The sequence below is a fragment of the Phyllostomus hastatus genome, unplaced genomic scaffold, assembly GCF_019186645.2.
Source record: "Phyllostomus hastatus isolate PE091 unplaced genomic scaffold, TTU_PhHast_1.1 phas_contig_137, whole genome shotgun sequence".
NCBI classification, from domain to species: Eukaryota; Metazoa; Chordata; class Mammalia; order Chiroptera; family Phyllostomidae; genus Phyllostomus; species Phyllostomus hastatus.
In genome coordinates this window covers 116,533-140,963 of record NW_025333583.1, presented here as the reverse complement: position 1 = coordinate 140,963, position 24,431 = coordinate 116,533, and the positions used below count along the sequence as shown (strand labels likewise).

General features: G+C 41.1%; 1 protein-coding gene across 1 annotated transcript; it reads left to right on the top strand.

The window, feature by feature from the left end:
* The first annotated feature begins 1,803 nt into the window (after window positions 1–1,803).
* LOC123828269 (nuclear body protein SP140-like protein) lies at window positions 1,804–22,950 on the top strand. Its single transcript, XM_045853087.1, has 10 exons — window positions 1,804–1,941; window positions 8,334–8,484; window positions 9,576–9,744; window positions 10,581–10,664; window positions 12,521–12,583; window positions 14,351–14,497; window positions 19,233–19,337; window positions 21,377–21,519; window positions 22,655–22,702; window positions 22,852–22,950. The coding sequence occupies exons 1-10, from the start codon at window positions 1,910–1,912 to the stop codon at window positions 22,870–22,872; spliced, it is 963 nt and encodes a 320-aa protein (XP_045709043.1). The 5' UTR covers window positions 1,804–1,909; the 3' UTR covers window positions 22,873–22,950.
* Window positions 22,951–24,431: the final 1,481 nt, after the last annotated feature.

Genomic DNA, 24,431 nt, shown 5'->3' with positions numbered 1-24,431 from the left:
TCCTAAGACCCTCCTCATTCAACTAAGAGCATTCTTGGACAAAGAAGGTTTCACAGTAATTTACATGTTCTTTCTTAGGCCCGATCACCCCGGGAAATCCGCACTTCCCAGTACCGAGCTGCACTTCCCCGTCATTGTTTCAGGCTTAGGTGGAGCGCGGGAACTAAAGCCACCGAGAGATAAGGAGATTTTCTTCCGGACGCTGAGAACTCAGACTTTGTCAAAGCCGAGGAGTGAGGGTCCATCACCCCCTTTTTGCTGCAGCCCCCCAAGTCCTTCTTTTGGGGGGCCTCCCAAAAGTGATCGTGCCTGGCTTGGGTTGTTCCCCCCGTGGGGAATCTTACCCGTCTTTGGCTAACCGACCAAGCTTTTTTTGGGGTTCCGCAGCAGAAACAGCATTACTGCCAGGGAGATAAGCCTTTTTTTCTCCTTGCCGGCTCACGGTTCCAAGGGCGTTCCCTTAGCTTAGCTAGGCGGGGGTCTCAGCTTCTAATACCAGTCAGGGCGGTTCCCAACACTGTGCTGTCTCTCAGACCTGCAGACTGCGACTCTGGACTCGGGATTGTTATCCCCCTATTGATTGCCGTGTGTGTGGGTTCTATTACTCTCAGGCTGTTAGCGTGTAAGTAGGATATTAATGTATGCTGATGGTCTACTTTGAGTGAATCTGCATTCAATCAAAGATGGGTAAATAGCATAGTTACTGTGTGTGGCTCTTGTCTATTCCTTGGTGCCAGGCTGCTCAGCAGGCAGCTAATCAAACAGTTGCCTGGCTGCCTTATAGGAAAGACTACATCATGAACAAGACGCTCGTGACATTTTCCCACGCACCCAACTGCTATCTGCCTGTCATTCACATGGTGATTTGGTGACTCTAAGCAGACTCAGGGAAAAGCTGGCACAGTTATGCCAACACCCAGTGTGATGCTTGCCTAGTCTGCCTGCTGCCTGGGGACAGAGGAGAGAGAGAGGAGGGACACTGGAAACTCAGGAGTCCTCTGTGTCAGACTATGTCTGGGCCATGAGTCCCATGCAGGTTGGGAGCACAGGGCAGCTGTGTCCTCCAGAGGCTCAGCTTACCAGTCTGGAGGGTGGGGCAGATCCCTGTGTGTGCAGCACCTGAGACACATTGAGACCTTGCCCACTAATACAGAAACCATCCTCATTGTCCTGGAATCTGTCCCAGTATGATCAATATTCACTCCTTTGGGGGAAAGAAAGAACATTCATGAAGAGAGGGTAGAACCTTCCCTGTGTCTTAAATTCAACTGGGCCAGAACCCTTAGTCCCAGCCAGAGGAAGTCAGACTCAGGGACCAAATGTGGAAACCATTGCTCTAAGGTTGGTGCTTCTCCAGCCCTGTGTCCAAACACTGGGACTAGTGCAATTGGCTCCAGGCTCTCCAAGGGTCTGAGTGAAGATCTGAAGTTTCTGTCTTTTCCTCTGTCCCAACAACCACCTCTACATGGACGAGGGGCAACATGGTTCATTCCCATCCATGTAAGCCCTGCACCCTATTAGAAAGTTGGGGAAGCTGGGGACAGTGGGTTCACAGGTTGTTTTTGTGTCTTTGCACACACAAGGGGACTACAGAGGACTGGTTCTGCACCCTCTGGCAGACCGCCTCTTTGGCCTTCCACACCCTGGTTGTCCCTCTTTGTCCTGCATTCCTCCTGCCACTGTCCTGATGGCTGAGGACCTCTATCAATACTCTATGGGGCTATAGAAGGGGAAAGGCAGCCTAGGGCAGCACAGGGTACTTAGTTTCACTTCTCTTTTCCTCATTTGGGTGGAGTGCATTCAGGGTGAGTCTGTTACACATTTCCTGCTCAGCGCTGGGCAGTCTCACTGAAACCAGGCAGGAGAAACCAGAGGGATCAGAGGTCCTGGCAGGATCAAGGGCAGGACGATGGCCACCAAGGGCAGTGACCTCAGCACCAGGTCAGTTTCTGTCTGCCTTCCTTTAACTTTCTCTCTGGCTATGGTGCTGCTTTAGTACCTATTATTTATTAGACACTCCTCTAAACCCTGACCTTAACCTTGTTTATAGGAACACTCACGTGCAGTGTAATGGAATGCAGGAATATGCACTGAGGGAAGCGGATCTTTAAACAGCAGGGGGACAGCTGCAGGTGTGAGTGCAGCTGCCACAGTCCACAGGACACTTGTCTTACACCTAATGCTCTGCTGTGGAGTCATTTCTGACACGGTTGTGCTTCCTGAGGTTTTGAGGCAGTGATTTGTTATTTTCTCATGACCTTTGTGCCCTCTCTTTTCCCTCAGGCCTCCTCTACTTTCACATTGGTCATTTCAAGAGGGTACTTTAGAAAATATAAAATTCAGGTTAAACATCTGACTTTTCAATGGGTGCCATGGTCCCCTACCGGACCTGCATTGGGTCAGCACCAGGCCTACTCTGGTCTCAGGCTGGGGGTCTGGTTCTTCCTCCAGGGATCTTGGTAAGGGAGTCAAAAGAAGAGAAAGGACCAAGATACCAAAGACTAGTGCAGGTTAAGTGTTCCATTTGTACTTTCATTTTCTGCTCCCGAGAGGTTTACACATTTGGCAAAGAAAAGGCTAGAAATCCTTTCACATTAATCATCACATGGATCCATCTCACTGTTTTTAATGGCCACAAGCTACTGCATGGAATCCATACACCATAATTCTTTACCAACGAGCTCTGAAATATAATTTTATATGTCTTCATGTTTTTGCATATACCCCAGTGTTTGTGTAGTTTCAAAAACCGAAATGTGAAATTGTTGAGGGTAGTAACACTCACTTGTTTATACTGCAGATCCTGCTAAGTTGCCTTTTTTTTTTTTCCTATGGCTGAACCGCTGTATTCTCGCAGCACTGGCTGATGAGACATCTGTCCACACCCAGACTTCACAAAGGAGCTGGGTTAAGGGATATAGCCTGCTAATTTGCATTCTCTGATTACATGGGAAGTTGAACAGGTTTTGCTGTCTATTGTCTATTTAAATTGCCTCTTCTCTGAACTGTTGGTTTATTTTTTGGCCAGTGTTATTAGTTGGGCTGATTGTCCTTCCTTTAATGACAAGGTAGAGTTTGCTGCTTAGTTTGAACTTTACAAATATACTTTTCTTGTCTTTAATTTTGTTTCTGGTGACTTCTATCATATTAAAGCTTGAAATTTGGAGTATCTACTTGTAGTATTAATTTAATAAAATGGATACACCTTGGTTATTATAAATAAATAAAAGCAATACCAAAAGTTACTGGTGAATTCCATGCAGCTCTACTTAAACACAGTCCTTGTGTTCTTTAAGGTGGCAGATTCAATTTCACCTCTATTTCAGAGATGCTTCCTTCTCCAATATGGTGTAAAACTTTATTTTTCAAATTTTGTGCAAAATTATTCTTTCATTGATGCAAATTGAGCTCTCACAGCTTTATATGCCCCCTAAACTTTTATTCTTTAGTTTTTTATTTTGTGTTCATAATGGTTCTCTCAAATTTTTCTTCTGAGACAATTATTTTACTTTCAGCTCTTTCTTTGGTTTCTTATAATTTCTAATTGGAAAGAGTTAATTCTGTTTGTTTTCGAGAGTGGTCTCAATTTCCTTCCATAGCTCTGCAAGCTCAACTTTAAACCACATTTTGTTACTAAATCAAGAAATCTGCACACTGTTGCTTTATTTATATAGGTGTTTGTGTGACATTAAGTGTTTTTGGATGTCTTCCTTGACTGCTGAGTCTTTCCTGAAAGTGAGCCCTGTCTGTAGCTTGGTGTCTGTGTTCCTTCACTTTCTTTCTCTCCTGCCTGCCATGGTTGTACAGCCTACCTCACTCATGTTTGACTTTTGCACCATTCTCATCTGGATGAATTTTTAAAAATATTTTCTGTCTTATCTGAGACTGAATTTCTTGGCATCTAATATACAGTTTGAAGAACTTATCATTTTTCTTGTCGTTTTCTCTGAGACACCACATTTGGTTAACCATCCTGTTGCCCTCTGCTCTACTGCCCTTTTCATTACCCAGTGGCCACATGTGCAGGGTCTGCTCTGTGCTCCTCTCCCCTGTCATTGGCCTGTAATATCCTCTCCTAGTGCCACAATGACTGTCAGAGTACAACAACTTCATAAGAACTTTGACATCTGGCAGAGTGCATCTTCCTATCTTCTTTTCCTTTTCAAAATGCCTCATCCTTTTGCATATCCAAACCAGCTAGTCAAAATCTTGTTGAGATTTATATTGGGATTGTAATGAATTTGTGGAACAACTGAAGAGAATTGACATCATTATGATATTGATTTTGTATCTCATTAATATGGTATATGCATACTATTAATTTAAAAATATTCTCTAGAGATTTCCAGCCAAGATGGAATTGTTGGTATATCGCACTGTGCCTCCTCCCACAACCAAAAGAAGGACAAGAAAAAAACTTAAAAAGAAAAAGCATGCAGAACTGCCAGAAAATCAAACTATATGGAAGTTGAACAACCGAAGACTTAAAGAAATATTCATCCAGACTGGTAGGAATGGAGGAGATGGGCAGGTGGGGCAGAGAGGACTCATGGCATGGCAGTGCCTAGAGGACTGGGGAGGGCAAGGTGGCATCTTGTGGACCAGGTGAGGTGGTAGCTGGCAGAGTGGGTGGTCTCACGTTTTCGTGCAGGTAAACCGGGAGGAACAATGGGGGAGTGAGACAGATCAAGCAAACTAGTGTTCCAGCGTGGAAAAATAAGGCATCGAAACCCCTGATGAAAAATGTTGTGGGTTTTGTTTCAGCATGGGAAGCTCCCAACTCACAGGAGAGTTCGTTCGAGAGACCCACAGGGCTCTAGAATATACACAAACCCACCCACCTGGAAATCAGCACCAGAAGGGTCCAATTTCCTAGTAGGTAGTGGAGGAAGTGACTGAAAGCCAGTCAAGAGCCCAGCAAGCCACATTGTTCCTTCTTGGACCCCATCCCCATATTGCACCAAAATGCAGAAACATGGGTTGTCCTGCCCTGGTGAATACCTAAGGCTCCATCCCTTACTAAGTAACAGGCATGCCAACACAAAAAAGTGGCCCAAATGGAAGAACAGATCAAAGTTCTAGAAAAAATATAAGCACGCAATGAAGTGATAGCTAATATATCAGATTCACCGTCCAAACACTGGTATCAAGATGCTCACAGAAATAGTTGAGTACGGTCTCAAAATAGAGGAAAGAATGCACAGGGAACTTAACAGTGATGGGATGGAAACTGGAACTCAAACCAACAGTTTGGACCAGAAGGAAGAAATGAACATTCAACAAGAACAGAATGAAAAAAACAAGAATTCAAAAAATGAGGACAGTCTTAGAAACCTCTGAGATAACTTTAAATGTTCCAACATTTGAATCATAGGGGTGCCAGAAGGAGAAGAGGAAGAGCAAGAAATTGAAAACTTATTTGAAAAAATAATGGAGAACTTCCCCAATCTGACCAAGGTAATAGCCTCCCAGCAAGTCCATGAAGCTCAGAGAATCCCATAGAAGTTAGACCCAAGGAAGCACACAGCAAGACACATCATAATTACATCACCCAAGATTAAAGAGAAGGAGGTGGATATAATCTTAAAAGCAGCAAGAGAAAAAAAAAGAGTTACCTACAAAGGAGTTCCCATAAGACTATCAGCTGATTTCTCAAAAGAAACCTTACAGGCAAGAAGGGGCTGGAAAGAAGTATTCAAAGCCATGAAAAGATAGGACCTACATCCAAGATTTCTCTCTCCAGCAAAGCTCTCATTTAGAATGAGATATAGAAGCATAAAATGCTTCATTTAGAAGCATAAAATGCTTCCCAGGTAAGGTCAAGTTCAAGGAGTTCATCAGCACCAAGCCCTTATTATACAAAATGTTAAAGGGACTTATCTGAATAAAAGAAGATCCAAAACTATGAGCTGTAAAATGACAGCAAACTCACAACTATCAACAACCGAACCTTAAAAAACAAACACAAACTAAGTAAACAACTAGAAGAGGAACAGAATCATATAAATGGAAATAACATGGAGGGTTATAAACAGGGAGGGGGGAGGAGGGAGAATGTGGGAAAAGGTACAGAGAATAAGAAGCATAATTGGTAGGTACAAAGTAGACAGTGGAAGGTTAAGAATAGTATAGGAAATGTAGAAGCCAAAGAAGTTATATGTATGACCCATGGGCAGGAACTAAATGGAGGGGGGGAAAGCATGTTGGAGGAGGGGTAGAAGGCAGAAGGGAATAAAGGGGGGGGGGAATGGTACAACTGTAATAGTATAATCAATAAAATATATTTAAAATATTTTCTAATAAAATTTATAGCTTTGACTCTAGATGTTTTATACTCATTCTGCTACATTTATTTGTACATACCTTTTTTCTTAAATCTGCATAATTTCACATCAGCTTTCTAGCTGCCTGCTACTAAGATATAAAAATAAATTAATTTTTGCCACTTTCTAATTTAGTAACTTATATGGTGATATATATGAACTTATATAATGTATACCTAGTGACAATTTTGTTTCTTTATAATTTTTACACTTATTTTATTTTCTTTGCTTATTGTGTTGGCCAGGACTTCCAAGATTATGGTGAGCACAAGTAATGCTAGTAATCATCTGCAAATTGAGCCCAGGTCCAAAGAGAAAGCTTTTCTCATTACCCCATTATGGTTGATGTTAGCTGTACGTTTCCTTTCTTAATATGGAAACTTGCACAGATTTTTAAAAAAGTATATCTAATGTTTTTAGTGTATGAGGTGTTTCTGGCCCTGTTTTCTACACTTTCTGCTGTTTTCACTTCCAAAGATTATTTAAATAAATTTTGGGGGGGAAGAATTTTATAGAAAAGTAAAGATACTCTAGAAATTTCTGTACACTTCACACCTAGTTTCACATCTTGTGATATTATGCTCTTACACTGCTGTGATACACTTATCAAAACAGAAAAACCCACATTGCTACATCCGTGTCACTGAAACTGCAGACTTTTTAAATTTTAATGGTTCTTCCATTAAAGTCCTTGTTGAGTTCCAGGATTGACTCCAGGATACCACGTTGCCTTCAGTCATCTTGTCACCTATTCTATGGTCTGTGACAGTTCCTCAGTTTCTCCTTGTTTTTCATGACCCTGGGGTTTGGAAAGTACTAGTCAGGCATTTTGTTAAGTATTCCTCAGTTTTGGTTAATCTTGATTCTTTTCAGTCTGGTGTTATGGGTTTCAGGAAAGAATTCCCTGAGGAGAAGTGCCCTTCTCATCCCTTCTGTCAGGGGAGATGTCAGCCTGACTTATCACCAGGGTTGTTCACCTTGATCACTTGGTTAAGGTGGTGATTACCAGGCTTCTTTTGCAAACTTGTTATGTTTTCCTCTCCACACTTATTCACAGAGATCATTTTGCTGGTTGACTTTGGCTGTATCCTCAATCATACTTGAAAAACTTACTTATGGGTGAAACTTAGGAGCCAAAGCATTTATATGCATGACCCATTGAAACGAGCAATGGTGGGGGGATTTCCTGAGGGCTTGGGGAGTGCTAGCTGGAAGGGAGCAATGGGGAAAATTAGGACAATTGTAATAGCATAATCAATAAAATATTATTTTAAAACAACAGAATAAAACAAACACAAAAGACAAAATAACTTTACGATCGTTTTGTTTATGATAGACTAGAACTTTTCAATACAATATATGTCTTTCTTCTCTCACTCTCTCTCTCTTTAATTGTTGTTCAAGTACAGTTGCCTCCATTTTCCCCAGTCCATTCATCCCCGCCCTACTCATCCCTGCCTCCCATCTTCAATCCGACCCTCTTTGGCTTTGTCCATGTGTCCTTTATATATGTTCCTTGATGGTCCTTTCCATTTCCCCCCATTATCCCCCTTTCCCGACCCTTCTGGTTACTGTCAGTTTGTTCTTTGAAATGCTGCCAGTTTGTTCTTTATTTCAATGTTTCTGGTTATATTTTTCTTCCTTGTTCATTTTGTTGAATTGGTTATGCTTACAGGTAAGATCGTATGGTGTTTTTCTTTCACCTCCTGGCTTATTTCACTTAGAATAATGTTGTCCAGATCCATCTATGCTGTTGTGAAGGGTAGGAGCTCCTTCTTTCTTTCTGCTGCATAGTATTCCATTGTGTGAATGTACCATATGTTTTTCTAATCCACCATGCTTCACTTTATTATAGCTTTGTCTGTTGCCTCAATTCTATTTGTTCTAATTTGTACTCATGACCACTTATTTCATATAGATTGGTTCTTCACACCCTCTCTTTCATATATAAAATGTTATAACATTTCAAAATCTTGCTGACCATTTTATCATGGTATTGTTTCTCTCTAGGACTTCTGCAGAAGCCCAGGACATTGTTAAACTAAATGCAGGCATATTCTTCAAAAGGCATAAGGTGCAAATTTCAAATGCAATAAAAGAACCATTTCCTTTCCTTGAAATTCTCAGGGACCGTGGATTCATCACCAATAAAAAATATAATGTAAGTGAGGTTTACTTTGTCACAGTCTGGTACACAGTGCTAAACTAAGTATTTCTTTGATATTTTGGAGTCAAATGACAGAGAGAACAACCAGACAATTGATGATTCTTCTATAAATGGGGACCTTCTCATGTACTGTTGTAAGTATTCCTACAAGGTCAGAAGGGAGAAGAGAAACAGACATTACTGGAAACAATCCTACTCCTAACTGAAGGAACAGTGCCCTATGGTGCCACGCAGAGTTTGGTGAATAGCCCTGGAGACAGGTTGGATCCACAGATGAACAATGCCTTGTAGGATTTATGTATACAATATAGCATAGATTAGGAAAAAAAAACCAGTACTTTTAATGAATGGAGGAATAAGCTTAATGATTTCATTTAATGAAATAATAATTGTCACAACATTTCATTTCAATGAATATCAATTTAAATATTTAGATCTGAGAACATTAAAGTCCCCAGAGAATAAATGCCTTGTTAGGATAAATTTGAAAGTAAATGCTTGTTACTGTTTCTCCAAAATTTTCAGTTCCCTTCCCTATTTTTTCTTTCTGTTGGTATTTCTCAAGTCTTGGAATTTAGATTAATTTTAGTAAAAGATGTAGGTAGAGATATAGAGATCTAAGTCCTCTCTCTCCCTGTGAAAGTCTTATGTTATGACAAAGTTCACAGCAAGGGGAAAAGCACCATCTGGCTTCCTTGAGCCCTACCAGGCCAAGTCATTCTTCAGTAGGGACTAGGGTTTTCCAGTCAATGGAACAGCAGCTCATCACCTGCTCTGCCCATTCCTAAAACATTTGACCAAGCTCTGGAAGTGTTACACATCACTTAACCTGAACCTAATTTTGTTCTTCAAAATTATTCCTTCTTCCATCTACTGTAAATGAGGGTGAGGAGATCAAATTTAGAAATCGGTATATTCAAGGAGGAGAAATTTAGCTGTTCCACTTATTATCAATACAAATATAAACAAATTCTAGAATTTTACATCAGTAGATACTATCCAGGGAAATTGTAATACATGAAAAATTAAATCGCTTTCTAGGGCTACTTCTGTATTTATGTTTTCCCCATTCACTATTTTTTAAGGAGTCTCAAGAAAAACTTACACATGAGATTTCCACACAACAAGTCGTATACAGTATTCTCTGTGGCCTGGAGAAGACATTTGACCTGTCCCTTCTGGATTCTTTGTTCAGCAAGACCATCATGAAGTTCTATCCTGATTTATATTACACTTACAAAATCTTCAAAAATGGTAATTAGGTTTATTACTGACTTTTTGAGGTCCAGGGCCAATTTTTCCCCACAAGTATATATTGAGTTCCTGCCATGTGCCAAACACTGTGCTAGGCAGTGGAGCTATAGAAGTTAAGAAAACAGATATGTCATGAGTCTCCCATAGCTTATGAAGTAATGGCTATAGTACAACACCCACCAGAAAGTCTGCTTAACTAGGCATTTAGACACACAGGACATGCAGAAACACAGTGGCATCAGCTTTATTTAGAAGGACAAATGACAATAAACATAATATCCCTAAAGCATGGCATCAGTTGTTGTTCTTCTGTGGGACCCCTAACAGCGGTCCACAAAGCAGTCCACCAAGTCAAGTACTACCTGCCTCAAATGACAACTTAGCTATGAATGTAGGATCCACCATGTTCTAGCCACACTGTGAACATGGGAGTCGATATCTTGTGCGACAACTCTATAATCATAACTTTCAGAGACCCCTTAAGGAAAGAGGCAACTTACAAAGTTACCACATTGGAGGAAGACCAAAAATGGCTTAGAGTTCATATCTACTTCTTTCCAAGCCACATGCAATTTACCTACATACTGTCACTGCTCATTTTTCACCCTAAACCCAGTGTTGGCCTAGTAACACAGAGGGAGGCCACCTTCATCAGGCTTCCAGAGTAATGAGCAAGAAAATTAACCCAAAGTCAAACTTGCTTTTAAAGAAGGGGAAAAGGTTTTATTATCACATTCTCTACAACACAGGTGTAAATTCTTAAACGTGTAATTTGAGGTGACACCACTATTCTGGATGGAGATCTCTAACTGTCTTCTTCTCTTGCCTTCTCTCAGAGATATCAAACATAAACAATTTCCTGGAAAGTGATGCAGAAGAAAACAAGGGGAGATCTGATATCCAACTAAGCCTTGAACAAGGTGATTGCAACCAGATAAAAACTGATTCTCATTTGCTAAGAGGAAAGGAGAAAGAGAAGTTGTAGGGAACCGTTTCACATAGTGTGGAAATGTAGCTCAGCACTCACATGACAAACCAGTGGGGAGTGAGTCAGCAGGCAGGACCACACCCGCAGAGGGGTTTTCCTGTGGGGAATCAGGCCTGCATTGTACCTAGGTCACTATGAGGCTTGCTTTTGCTAAAACTCCCTCACCCTGAATTGAGGCAGCAAGGGCTTACTGCAGCTTCCTAAAATCTGAGCTAAACCTCCCAAGTACGAAGTGTTACCAGTCCAACCACTTTCCCTTTTATATTTGCAAATATCCTTCTTCTCTGATGTGATTAGCAACATCCTCTCCTTTGTTGTCTGTAAAAGGTAACCACCTAATACGAACCTATGCATAGTAAATGAGGACTACCCTCCATGCAATGTACCCAGACAAACAATAAAAGCCTGTCCAGGCAGGGGTTGGGGCCCTCTCTCTCACTTAGAGAGTGGCTGTGCTGTTCCTTTTTTTTCCACAGGATTTCTGTAGTCTGTATGTTTGTTCAGGAGCAGCCACAACATACACAGATCCTGCAGGCCAGGATTCACGTCAAGAGGTGGGCACTGAGGCCAGAGTAGAGTTTGGGAATTGAGAGAGAAGTGCTGAGGAGCCTGGAGAAGGCAGTGAGAGATATATGTATGAGCATCACCCCAGAGGTCAATCCTGGATGAGTAGCTATGACAAGAGACCATGAGCCCCATAACCAAGACAAAGGAACAGGAACACAATGAGTCAGGAGACCAGATTTAATAAGAATGCTGATCTGGAGGTAATTGTGATTTAGAAAGACCCTGTAGGAAAAGATCAATGTGAAGCTGTAAAGGGCTAAGAACTGTGGGCACAGAGTCAACACCACACAGGAGATTTCTGGTGATGACAGAAGGTGGAACTGATTGAAATATGGGGTGTGGTGTTTGAAAGCAGGAATATTCAGGGAGATGGGCAACATATGGGGAGAGGAGCAGGGAAGTGGTAAGATTTGGAGGAGGGGATGGTTGTACTTTGAGAGAGAGAGAAGAAAGGGAAATGAAATACAAGATGGGTGAATGACACAATAAAACAACCATATTATTAAGAGTTCACTTATTGAATATTTCCTCAGGCAGTTGTGTGTTTAGTGCTTTCAGCTGCCTTGGGGTGGAAATATCACTATTTGCCTATTCGCAGAAAAGGAGACTGAAATTTAGATAGTCCATATATGTCGTTGGCTTGGGATCAAACATGCAAGATGAACTCAGATGTTCTGAATCTAGAGCCTGTGTTCCTAACCCTGTGCACACCGGATAGTCTCATGGAAAAAACAGAATCCTGAGACAAAAACAGGGAAATATATGCAGACATAAATATACAGAAAGAAGCCTACCAAGAGCTAGTAGAAGTGCAGGAGAATCAGATACTGAATTTCATGCAAAGACCAGCAAGGCAGAGAAACAGACATGCAGAGGGAGGGTGTGGTATGAATGGATATGGGGATGAGACAGGTCTTCGTAGGAAGCAAGGTAAGGCCACCAGTCAAAGGCAGACCTAAAAGAAAAGTTCATGATGACTTTGAATGATATGAAAGGCCATCTGCACTTACTGAGTGGATTGTGAAGAATCTCAGTAAGATGGCCTGGCTGAGGCCAGCAGTGTAGCAGATGTTGTATGGGAACCCCCAGGTCCAGATGGGATCTGTATTGATATCTGGAGGAGGGGATCATCAAACCTTGTGAAGATTTATGTGGGTCTAGAGGAGACCAGCACAACCTATATTTCAATTTCTGAAATAAATTTCTACTTTATTCCCCTAGGACCTGGTGAAAAGTCATATCTAAGCCTGCTCTGGAGTGGCCCATGTCCCTTGAATCACAATGGTGTGTTTCTAGTAACTGTTTTATGATCATTTGCTGTTCTTGTCTTATTCTGGAATGTGCTGTTGGGGGCAGGGGTGGAGGGCAGATTCTTTTCAGTGCTGATTGCCCAGAATAGCCATTCTTTGCAGCTGAAGTTTCCCCAAAGATTTAGATAAAAGAGTCTTCACTATCCTGGTTGCTGGGAGGCCCAGTACTACCACATTCCTTAAAAGCACATGGTGCCACCTCCTGCCATCCTGAGCCTGGACTTATTGCCCATGCACTTGGTTTCACAGTCTTCTGCCTCTGTCTTGCTTAACACTGGCTGCAGCCTTGCTTTGATGTCATATCCAGCAGTGGCCAGCACTGTAGTGAGAGAAATGGGACAGGGGTGATGATTTTGTTCCTCCTGGGCCAGGGGCTCTCACCTTTTGGGTTCCTCAAACAGGACCATTAACACCATGTGCTTCCTGTGCAAACCCTCTCCCAGCATCTCCAGGGCTACAGGCCTGGAGCTGCTCTAAAACACCCTGGAAATCATATTATGTAGCCTCCACGGGGATGTGTTATTGAAGAAAGGATGTTCTAAATTACTCATACATTTTTATTTAAAAAAACTTTTCAGAATGATTTTTGAGAACACCATGATACTTTTTGCAAATCACATTTACGCAAAAAGTTAATATTTAAGGATATGAAACATCCAACATCCATCAATCTGTATTCTTAGTACTTCATCTACCAATAAGCTGGTGGGAACAGAGAGGTGAGAGGAAGGAACAGTGATGAGTAATGGGCAGAAAAGGGTTTCACTGTGTGTGTGTGTGTAGGGGGGTGTGGTGGGGAGGAATCAATGACATTATAACCCAAATATTGCAAACAAACCACCAATAAATGTGTCCAAGAGTCTGACCCATCTAGGATGGTTGACTGTGACAAGCACAGGAGTGGAAGAGGCTTTGTCTCATGCCCCTTCTTCCAAGAGGTGACTCCAAGGAATTGTGGATATTGCATAAGAATTCACCAGGGTCCAAGATCTATATTAAAATTATAGGAATTGATTTTGTAAATCATACTTTACATAAGTTACTTTGCTTAGAAAAAATAGCATAAGTGAAAAAAGTCAAGCTGAAATGAAAATAATGTTTATCTATCCATACACTATTGGGGTTAGTAGGAATAGAGTTGGATGGGTTGACAATATTGATATCAAGCAGAGGAAGTTCAACGTGGAGAAAAATGTGTGCAGGTCCTGGGTGGTTTACTCAGAGATTCATTCCTTATCTTTTTCTGTTCTGCTCTGCCCTTTAACTCTGGCCACAGACCCCTGCAGACTTGCTTGCCAGCTCCCATGTACTGCATCCTGCTGAGTTCCTAACCTAGTAGACACCAGCTAGAGACTAGAGAGTGGGAGCAAGGGAGAAGCTAGGAAATCTTGTTGTCACTTTCTTGGGCCTCAACTCTGGCAGTAGCTGCATCTTCCCCATGACACCACTTCCCACCAAGCAGGCCAGCCATAGTCCAGCTTGTCCCTACCCAGTGACCTTGGGATATGACCTTGGTACAGACCTCACCCTTAGTCCTTCACATACCTTGCTCTTGAGCATTTTGAAAGCTGCCACATTCTTCCATTTGGGCTTCTCGGCTCTTCCATCAGCTGTATAACTAATCATCTGGACTAAATTCCCTCTGCTCTAAAGTTTAGACAGCTTCTTATTGTATTTTTCTGCTGGACCCTGATTGATGCAGGAAGCAAATTAAATATCTATGAATCAAAATGTGGTCTAGGTACAGCCACATCTGATAATGGACTTTCAAAGCAACTCTCTGAAACAGAAGATATAGGTGTGATGGTTGATACAACCACTGGCAACAACGATGCCCTAGAAAGCCAACAAGCAAATGAACAATGTGCCCAGCAGTCTGAGCCAGCAGGTAAGACTGAGTGACTGGGTTGGATGAGTGTGGAGGGGAACGGGCAGGTGGAGGGACTCAGTGTGGTGGATACAGTCACAAGAGTAGAACTTCAGTAATGATAAGAATGCTTAAGATGGAGAAAACATAAAGACAAAATTGCTATAGAAAGGGCATTCACAGGTCACAAAAACAATTAAGAAATACAGTAGGAGAAAGTAAGAAACATTGTAGAGAATGGATAAACTGAAGGTTCACATAGGGCACAGCAAGGTCAGGTCTAGGGGTGAGGCAGGAACCCAAAGGCTTGTGAAGAGGATCTCACTCTCAGTACCTCCTGTGCTGTAGACAACTACTTTGCTTCACCCTGGACCCTGCTGGGCCCTGGCACATAGTGATATAATAAATGTAGAGAAATAAGTATGAATAGAAAAACACACAGAGAAATAAATATCAATAAGTACAAAAAACGGGGAAACACCAAAAGAACTGTGTCAAGAATATGTCAAGGACAATGAGTGAAAAACTGATAGAGAATGGACCAGGTAGCAAGAGAGAGGACCAGGCATTATCTGATTGGAGGAGACAGTCACCACATAGAAGGCACAAAGGGCTGGTCTTTTTTTTTTTTTAAGATTTTATTTATTTATTTTTAGAGAGGGAAGAGAGGGAGAAAGAGAGAGAGAGAAACATCAATGTGTGGTTGCTGGGGGTCATGGCCTGCAACCCAGGCATGTACCCTGACTGGGAATCAAACCTGCGACACTTTGGTTCGCAGCCTGCACTCAACCCACTGAGCTACACCAGCCAGGGCTACAAAGGGCTGTTCTTAATACCATTGAAAGGTAAGGTGTCCATAGTGATGAAAATGCCCCAGAAGCCCTCTTAGATAAAAATAGGCCTATCCTTTGAAAAGTAGAAACAAAAGTAAAAAAAAACAGAGTTAAAAGAAAGACAGAGTTGACCAACAGGAAAGGTGAGGGTTGGGGTGTTTTTCCTGTAGTGGGATTCCAGGGAGAAGGGTTTAACTGCAGTAAAGATCCTCACTCCCTTTGGAGAAACAAATGAAATTCTTCATTAATTGTAATTTGGTCCAGAGCAGAGCTACCCCACCATGGAAACCAAATCAATTCTTGCTGTGCAGATCCAGTGGTTATAAAGAAGGAAAAGTCATTTTTTTTACTTCAGGAGGTGAATGGGAAACCCAAGCAAGGACTGGCTATAACCAAGCATCTGACATAATAGGCAAGGCTGACTGAAATAATGTGTGATGTGCATCTCAGTACCAGGCAGGTATCTGGGACACGTCATAGGGCCCATGGAACCAGTCCTGCTGGCCTGGGTTAGAGGTAGGAGGGAGAGGGCACCAGTGCCTTATGCAGCAAGTTCAGCAAAAAATTGTCCCCAGTAATTGGAAAAATATCTACAACAGAAAAGGTAATTTTATGTATTGATGTCAGAGAGTATATTTATGATTTTAGAGAGAGGAGGGTATTGGGATAAGAGTTAAAGAAAAGGGAAATAATTCAGAGAGCCAAGATATTCATGAAAGGGGATGAAAAAAAAACTAAACATGAAGACAAGGAGAGATATAAGGAGATACTTTCTCCTTCACCAGAAACAAGCACAATTAGCAAAATTGGGGTGAACCAAAAAGAAAGTGAAGAACAAGACTTTGCTTGGAGTGATGGGCACACGATGCAGTGTGCAGATGATGTCTTATTGATGTGTAGACTTGAAACTGGTATAGATTTGTGAAACAATATCCCCCTAATAAGTTCAATAAAAATAACAAATAATATTTAAAAATACATAATTTGATTCCATTTTTGAAATTAGGCTTTGTGTATACTTCTTTCTGATCCATCTGTGTCATTTAATAGATATTTAGATATATTTGAATAAAAAAGTAAAAGCGGTAGAATGAAGTTGGAAGTAATAGAGAGTGGAGGAAAGAAGTAAAATGGGGGAGGGGCTAAGAGGTAGAGTAAGAATAAAGGTAGGAGACAGGGTGACTGTGGGGTAAGAAGAGCTGCAGGATGAGCACAGCTGCCCTCTGTGCCCACATCTCACCACCTCCTGTGTAGGACCTGGAGCAACCTGCAGGCCACACACATTTAGGCCCAGACCACAGTAATCTCAGTAGCTTCTAGGCCCTCCTAGTGCCCTCTTTAAGGGGTTTCCTATCTGTGGGCTCCTTGGTGCCACCCTGAAACACTAAAAGGTTTGCTCCTCTGTGTGGTGATCATCAGTGAAGCCTCCATAGAATCTGAGGATGGAGATGAGTCCCCCCTCCCCCAGGCCTCCACCTCAGCACTGAAAAGAAAACCTCCTAAGGAAGTTGGAGCTCAAGGCTTGGGCTGCAGCAACCTGAACGGAGTTAAGAGCTGTTGACATACTGAGATGACAATAGAAGGGGTAAGAGGTAGAAGGGAGACAAGTGTAAGATGGTAAGACTCAAATCGAGCAGGGAAGCCCCTTGTTGGTGACTGGTCTGTGCTCTGGGGACAGTAAATGGAGCATCACTAACCTAAAAGTCAGGTGATTTAGAGGGCAGATGTGCAGACCATGATATACATGGGTTTGCAAGCAAGATGTTTCCAACTTTCTATTAGGGAATTTCCTACTGAATTGGTTTTTTGGTCACACACTGAGACACCTGAAGTGTCCTATTCTTTTGTGCAGTGATCGATAACATTGAGAGGAAGAGAAACCCAAGAAGCCTCTAGTTCATGATTCTGAACTGCACCAGATGGGAAGACTAAGATTGTATTTCTGGACAACAAAAATCCAGAGTCTAAATCCAGAGCTCTGTATTCTTAATGAATTTTACTCTGACATTCTCCATATACATTAATTTGATTACTTCTGGGACACCATTGTGAGCATGGAACTTCTTTGACTCTATTGGAAAATAGGAGTAAGCAGGAGGCATTATAAACTGTGATTTAATTAGATGAGCCCAATCAGTTGATATATTAAAAATGTAGTAATAATACACTATACTAGTAAATGGTAGTCTTACTATACACTGTCATATCTATTAATGCTAAGGAGCTACTATTGCTAATAATATACTTAGTCTCTACAAACATGCTTTATATTTCACAGAGAATAGGAGCACAGTATTTCTGTATTTGTGGACAATATTATCATTAGTACCAAGCTTAAAATATCCTCAAAGAGTCACTGGTGCTGATATTTAATTATTAATGGAAAAACTGGCTCAGACCAACATCTTAAGTCCAAATAATACTTAAACTATTGGTTTTCATTTTGATTTTCATAGGGCTTTTGTAAATAAAGGCTCATTTTGTTTTCATAAAAACCTTAACAGGGAAATAGGTTATCTGAGCATTATAGATGAGGACACTGGTTAATAATGATTGGAGGTCATTTACAAATTCACATGAAGAGCAAATGGGAGAGCAGGACAGGATCCCAGCATTGTGATCCTGAGCACCAGAACTGGGTTCAGTTGCATGAAAGAAAGAAAATGCTCATCTCAGCATTGAGATGATCACAACAGTTGTCATTGAGATGACAACCCTATCTGCTGTGTGGGTTGTCATAGAATTTGTAAGACTGTTGCAAACAAATAACTGTTATCTCCATTTTACTTTATGGAGTATATGGACTTAATAAAGTCACTTACATCTGGAAACATACATTGCAAAAGAGGTAAAAGCAAATAAGAAATGTTCATGGTTTATTTCATTTAACCGGGCTATGAAAGACAAATATCATATGATCTCACGTATAAGTAGAACCTAATCAACAAAACAAACAAGCAAGCAAAATATAACCAGAGACTGAAATTAAGAACAAACTGACAATAGCCAGAGGAGAGGTGAGAGGGATATTGGAGCGGGGGAGGAGGAGGGGTTTTCCGGAACACGAATGAAGGACACATGGACACATGGTGGGTAGGATGTAGTCTTGGAGGGAAAATGGAAACAATTGTACTCAAACACCAATAAAAATTTTAAAAAGAAAAAGAAATGTTTAAGGTTACAAATGAACAGTGTTTTCTACAAAAGATCACTTCCAATTTTTTTTCCTCTATCCTTTATAGTAAAATGCAAATTTGCAATAAATTAAGATAGTTTGTATTTTACTGTTGTGTTAATTAGGCTAATGGCTGTGACAAATAAACCCAAAGAGGTTTTAAATATGGAACACAATAGAATTTAGAAGGGGAGAGGAGGGCTCTCTTTCACAAAGTCATTCTGGGAAGCAGCCAAGTGACACAGCCTCCTTCTCAATGCCAGATTTATAAGACCACCTTGGGAAAGAAGCAGAGCTAATATTTACTACAATAACAAACTCAAACACAAATCCATAAAGCTACATGTAAAGGAAGAGGGAGAATGCAGTGCAGAATGTGGAGAGCCACGGTAATGCAGAGGAGCCCAATGAAAGTGAAATATCTTTGCCAGGGCAGCAGCTGCATGCGTCACCAACACTTAAGAAAAAGGGAGCTATGACTACGTGGGGAGCTAAGACAGTTGTACTGATGCCTGGTGTCCCGGCTAATGCATTCTGATTTTGGGGGGAGGGGTTTGAGAGGTGTAATAAAGGTAGACATTCTGTGGTTATGTATCAAAAATACCACTGAAAGACTCTGAAACTCTGGAGATTTGTGGAATAAAGTTTTCTAAGTACCCTTATGACTTTGTAGAAATGACCTCAACACAGAAGAAAGTTTTACATGTGCAACTGTGAAATGAAACAGAACGAAAAACTTCTCTTTCAGGGTCAAAAAACCACAAAGAAGAATATGTAGATTTTCACTCTGAAATACTTCCTGTGACCTGTGGAGAGATGAAAGGCATGTTATATAAGAACAAGTTGGAAGAAGGTGGGTTTAATGGTGTACTTTAATTTGAAATACTTTTATAAAGGAATCACAAGAATTAATGGAATTACCCATGTGAATTTCCAGTCAAATTGAAGGCCCACTGTGGCTTGAAAGAAGGAAGGGATCCCTAAGATGATATTTTTATACTGTAAGCAGTGCTGCATAGCAAGTGCTCACCCCCACGTGCAAGTGCCCATGAGGATGCCCAAAGAACCAAAGAAAAGTTCAGGAATGTCAGTCTCAGGGTTCAAAATACTGCATTTTTTACTTTGAATCAGATATAACAGGGAAGAGGCCCCCAGACTCCAAATTCACATCCTGTATCCCATCTGGATAATCACCACCAGGACAGGGTGTTAGATGTAGTGAGGAGACCACAGAGTTTAGAGTCAGAAAACCTGCATCCCAGCCTCAGCTCTGCTGAGAGTGACAGTGTGAAGACTGGGACCTTCCTGAGCCTGAAACTTCCCATCTAAGAAATGGATAATAATGTCCTGCCTCCTTGTGTGACTTTGAGAGTTAGTTTACATAATGAATATAAAGTGTTTTGTGATTTTACTACTGTAAAGCTTTTCAATAATTGGCTACTATGATGAGTTTCATATCAGATTTCTCATAAAATGGATAGTGAAAACTAACTAATATAATTGTCTGTATCATAACTATTTCTTTAAACAGCTTTGGTGAGATATAACTCACATATAATACAGTTCCCCACTTAGGGTATAGAATTCATTGTTGAGGTTTTCTTTGCTTCTATCTTCTATATGTTCAAAAGATTATGCAACCACCATCACAATCTTATTTTAGAACATTTTGTCCGTCCTAAAGGAAAACTAATGCCTCTCAGTAGTCAATGCCAACTTCCACCCCACCCCACTGCCCAAACCTAAGCAACCACTAATTTATTTTCTGACCTATAAACTGGTTTATCTAAGCATTTCTTGTCAATTAGCTCATATAACATGTGCCTTTCTGTGACTGGTTCTTTCACACAGCATAATGTTCTCATGGTTCACCCATGTAGTAGCATGCATTATATTTCTTCCTTCATGATGCCAAATAACATAATATTGCATGGTCTGGATGTGCCATATTTTGTTTATTTATCCATTTGTTGGAGTTTTTCCACTCTTTGGCTATATGAAAGGTGTTGTTTTGAACATTCATGTAAAGCATTTTTGAGAGCATATTCTTCAAAATTCTTTTGAGTATGTACTCAGTGTTGAACTTACTGAAGAAATGCTAAACTGGTGCACAGCATTGCACCAGGTTATATTCCCACTGGCAGAGTCTTGGGGCTCCAATTTCTCTACATTCTCACCAACACTTATTATTGTCTGTCTTTCATTATGGCCATCCCAGTGCTTATAATGTAGTATCTCATTGTGGATCTGACTTTCCTTTTTCTAATGACTAATGTTATCATGACTGTCTATTATATATAACTTAAGTTTTCCACTGAGTACTATTTCCCAATTACTTACTGTTGGCTACCTGTGATTTTAGGGATGGAAAATCACTGCTCAGTAATGCCTTTAAACTTAGATGGGGAAGCTGCTGTAATGGAGGGCACAGGTGTTGCCCGGGTGCCATTCTGAGCAGCAGGGCTCCCACCTGAGGTCTTGGTCCATGGTGAGGTTCTGCCTGCACATTGCCCCACGGCCACCAGAGAGTCTGGCCTGTTCTCTGTCTCCAGAATTCAATAGCAAATTGAAATTGTCTTGTTATGCAAAGTCACATTCTTCTCCTTGTAGGTAACTTTAGAATACTTGTATAATGTTTAACAGATGCTAATGATCACTTTTTGTTGTTGTTGTTTCATAAAGGTCAAAGATATGTGTGCACAAATCAGGAAATCTTAAAGGGGATATATAGATGGGGTTTGGGAATTCTGGTGTATAAAAGGGAAGGTCAGACTCTCCTAATATTGATCCTCAGCCCAAATTGGGTGACTTCAGATCCAGGGTGGTGGGAGGCCAGTGTCTGAGCTCTGAGGACAAAGAGGTGCCAGGATCAACTTGTCCCCGGTCTTACAGGATCCACGGTGAAGTGCATAAAGACAGAGGATGGAAACTGGTTCACCCCCCAGGAATTTGAAGCTGCAGGGAACTATAAACGTTCAAGAAATTGGAAGAACACTGCGCACTGTGGTGGGAAAACCCTAAAACGGCTGATGGAGGTATTTGAGTGATGGGCAGGAGGTGTAACCTCCCTTGTTGTGGTCCAACATAAGGTCACCTATTGACTACCCAATACATGGGTTGAGCTATCTGTAGAGCCCTGAGGCCTCTGACTTTACACTTTCCTAGGGGAGAGTTGCCTGACCCTCACACCTCAGTACAAGGCAGCATATCAGTTGTCAAAGGGGCTCTTTCCAGGTAGGTTCAGGAGCTCGAGGAGGGAAAGGTCATGCTGACTCTGGTGCTTGCAGACAATTTTAGGCACTGAAGTAAAGAGGACTGTCTGCATTCAAACAAGTGGGCAGAAGGCACTTTGGGGAAAGAATGGCATGGAAACCATAACCATGATCAACTTAGTTCTGTGGGTTGAGGTAGATGGATTGTGTATGCTTTGACCAAATCCATCAAACTGGGGTTGTATGCAGTGTAATTTAATGTCAGGCTAGAAAGTTTAAATTCATATCATAATGCACAGAATGAGGGAGGTCTCCTGACGTGTGAAATGGCATATTTAAAACAGTATCTCAGACAACGTGGGGATTTGAAATGACTTCACTGTCTTTTAGCCCAAGAAAGGTATAGTCAACCTGCAAGGCTGAGCTCCCATGTCACTCCTGTCTGAATATTCCTTGACTGACCTGCCATGGTCACCCCTTCCCTGGGTCCCCTGAACTCACTATTGAGGCCCTTCTCACACTGTCTTACTCTTATCCTTCCATGCATTCCCTTTGTCTCTTTGGACACTCCTAGGGTTTGTCCTTTGTCTGCCCAAAACTATCCATGTGTCTGACACCATGTAGGTGTGGGGGCATGTGTATGTCAGTTGAATAGTCCTGGTGTGAAGAGGCAGGTCTGAGTGATACTGATGGGAATGGAAAGGTGTCAAAGAAATTGTGATTGAAAACCTTTGAAAACTTAGGGAAAAAACAGACGAGCAAGGAAATACATTCTGAAAATGATTTTCTGGGTTCCATGGATGAATTCTAGAATAAGTACAAGTGAGGAGAGAGAGACTTTTTTTGCCACTGAGCTGATAGTATGATGTCCAGAAGAAATTTTTACAAGGAGGTTAATACCAGACTCACAGAATATTATCATAGGCTAAGCATATACTTGGATCTTCTTATTTTTCAGGAGGGAAAGCTACCTACAGCACCACCAATATACAGCAAGAAAAAAAAGGTGATTATCCTTTTATACTAGTTCTTAATACCTAACTCATTTTATATGTACTGCACATTTTTTATGGTTTCTCAATTGAGTGATTATCATTGTTTCCTCTTTTTGTCTCTCCTACCTTTATTTCATTTATTTATTTTGCATTTTTTCAGAGTTGCTGCATTGAACATTAGTTTGTATGCAATGTTACCTGTGAATGCTAAACCACTAGATGTTCAAATAAGGAACCATCAAAAAAGACTCTTGTAGTTAAAGGTATTGTTAGGGTGTGAAATGTAATGTTAACATGATTATGAAATACAGAAAAACACTTTTTTTAAATCAGGTCACAAGGTCATCTTCAACTCAATCCCAGATTTCTTTGGTAAAGTTTACTATTTCCTAAATTTAATGAAATTCGATGGAGTGAAGTTTGCTCCCCATCATCCAGATGAACCTGTATAGTAGACAGTCTATTTTGGGACAGATATGAAAGCATATACTACTTCATGAGAGAGGAAACTAAGAGCATATTTCTTCTCTGATTACCTACATACTCTTTCATCCTTCAATAAAATGTATACAAAGGCATACAGAATTCTTTTTCAAGCAGAAATTATTGGCAAATTTTTCATAAGGATGGTGCAGTTGGGGAGGGAACTCTTGGGAGATGGATGTAGTTTAGGTGAGAGGCTGACCTGGAAAATTGTTTACTTTGATGTCACCCCTTTGGGTCTGCCTCAGGGGCTGAGCAGGCCTCCTTTCTATCTGTGAAAGTGGTTTCTCCCTCTGTGGAAGAAGACTGAACAAACACTTACATAATATGAAGTGTAGTTTCAGGGCAAAGTGATAGTATTTTCAAGTTTGGGTATGAATGAGAACTTGAGAAGGAGGGGAAGGTGAGAGGTGCCATTCTCACACACTTCAGGTTGAAATGGCTGCCCAGGTCATTCACAGAATTCTACATTAGCTTACACAGAGCTGGCCACTGGGACTTCATCTAGCACTGGGAATGTGAGGTCCAGGCCTTGACATTATCAGATGATCTGCAAATTGGGAACTAGTCTTTGGGACTTTCCATCCACTGAGTTTACTGAGATGAAATATATTTAACATACTTTATTCAGTGAGTACTTTGAAAAGCAACATCTCTACTATTCTTCATGTGTCTAAAGTTACTTTATCTGGATTACCTAAAAGAGCTAACAACTTCCAACAGTGGGTCTATCCTTTTCCATGGTTCCAATACTTTGCAGCAACAGGGAACAATTTTCCATGAGGAGACTCAAAGTGGTAAATCTCAACACACATTACTACCTGGTGGTTCCTCTTGCCTCCCTTAAAATTCTCTTGCTGATGGAAACCCCAGTTCATGGGGTGGCACTTGGTACCACATGACAGTTTTTTATCTCCTGATGAGGGCCACTGATGCTTTCTGCTGACAGCAGCTGTGTTCTCAAATAATCTTATCTACTCAACCAAAATAATAATTTATTATATGCTAACATTTGCTTAAGAATAGCATGTAATCCCTTTTTTCCAAGGGGCATGATACTCATTTATTTCCTCATTCAACATACAGTTGAGTGCATGAAAAATGCTAGATGCCCATAAGGAAGATTGAAGTAATATCCCTGACCTCAAGGATTGTTTCACCTTCATTGTCTACCATGGAAGTATTACTGGAAGCAGGGATTGTAGGGTGCCCAAGTGGCAGGCAGTGACATGGCCCTTTCTCAGGTCACTTCATAGT

Bases quoted from the DNA above. Each gene is read 5' to 3' on its own strand.
- LOC123828269 (XM_045853087.1), top strand. From the start codon at position 1,910: ATGGCCACCAAGGGCAGTGACCTCAGCACCAG. The intron at 19,338-21,376 runs GTGGGTTTAATG...CCGGTCTTACAG, and splicing joins TAAGAACAAGTTGGAAGAAG to GATCCACGGTGAAGTGCATA. The intron at 21,520-22,654 runs GTATTTGAGTGA...CTTATTTTTCAG, and splicing joins CCCTAAAACGGCTGATGGAG to GAGGGAAAGCTACCTACAGC.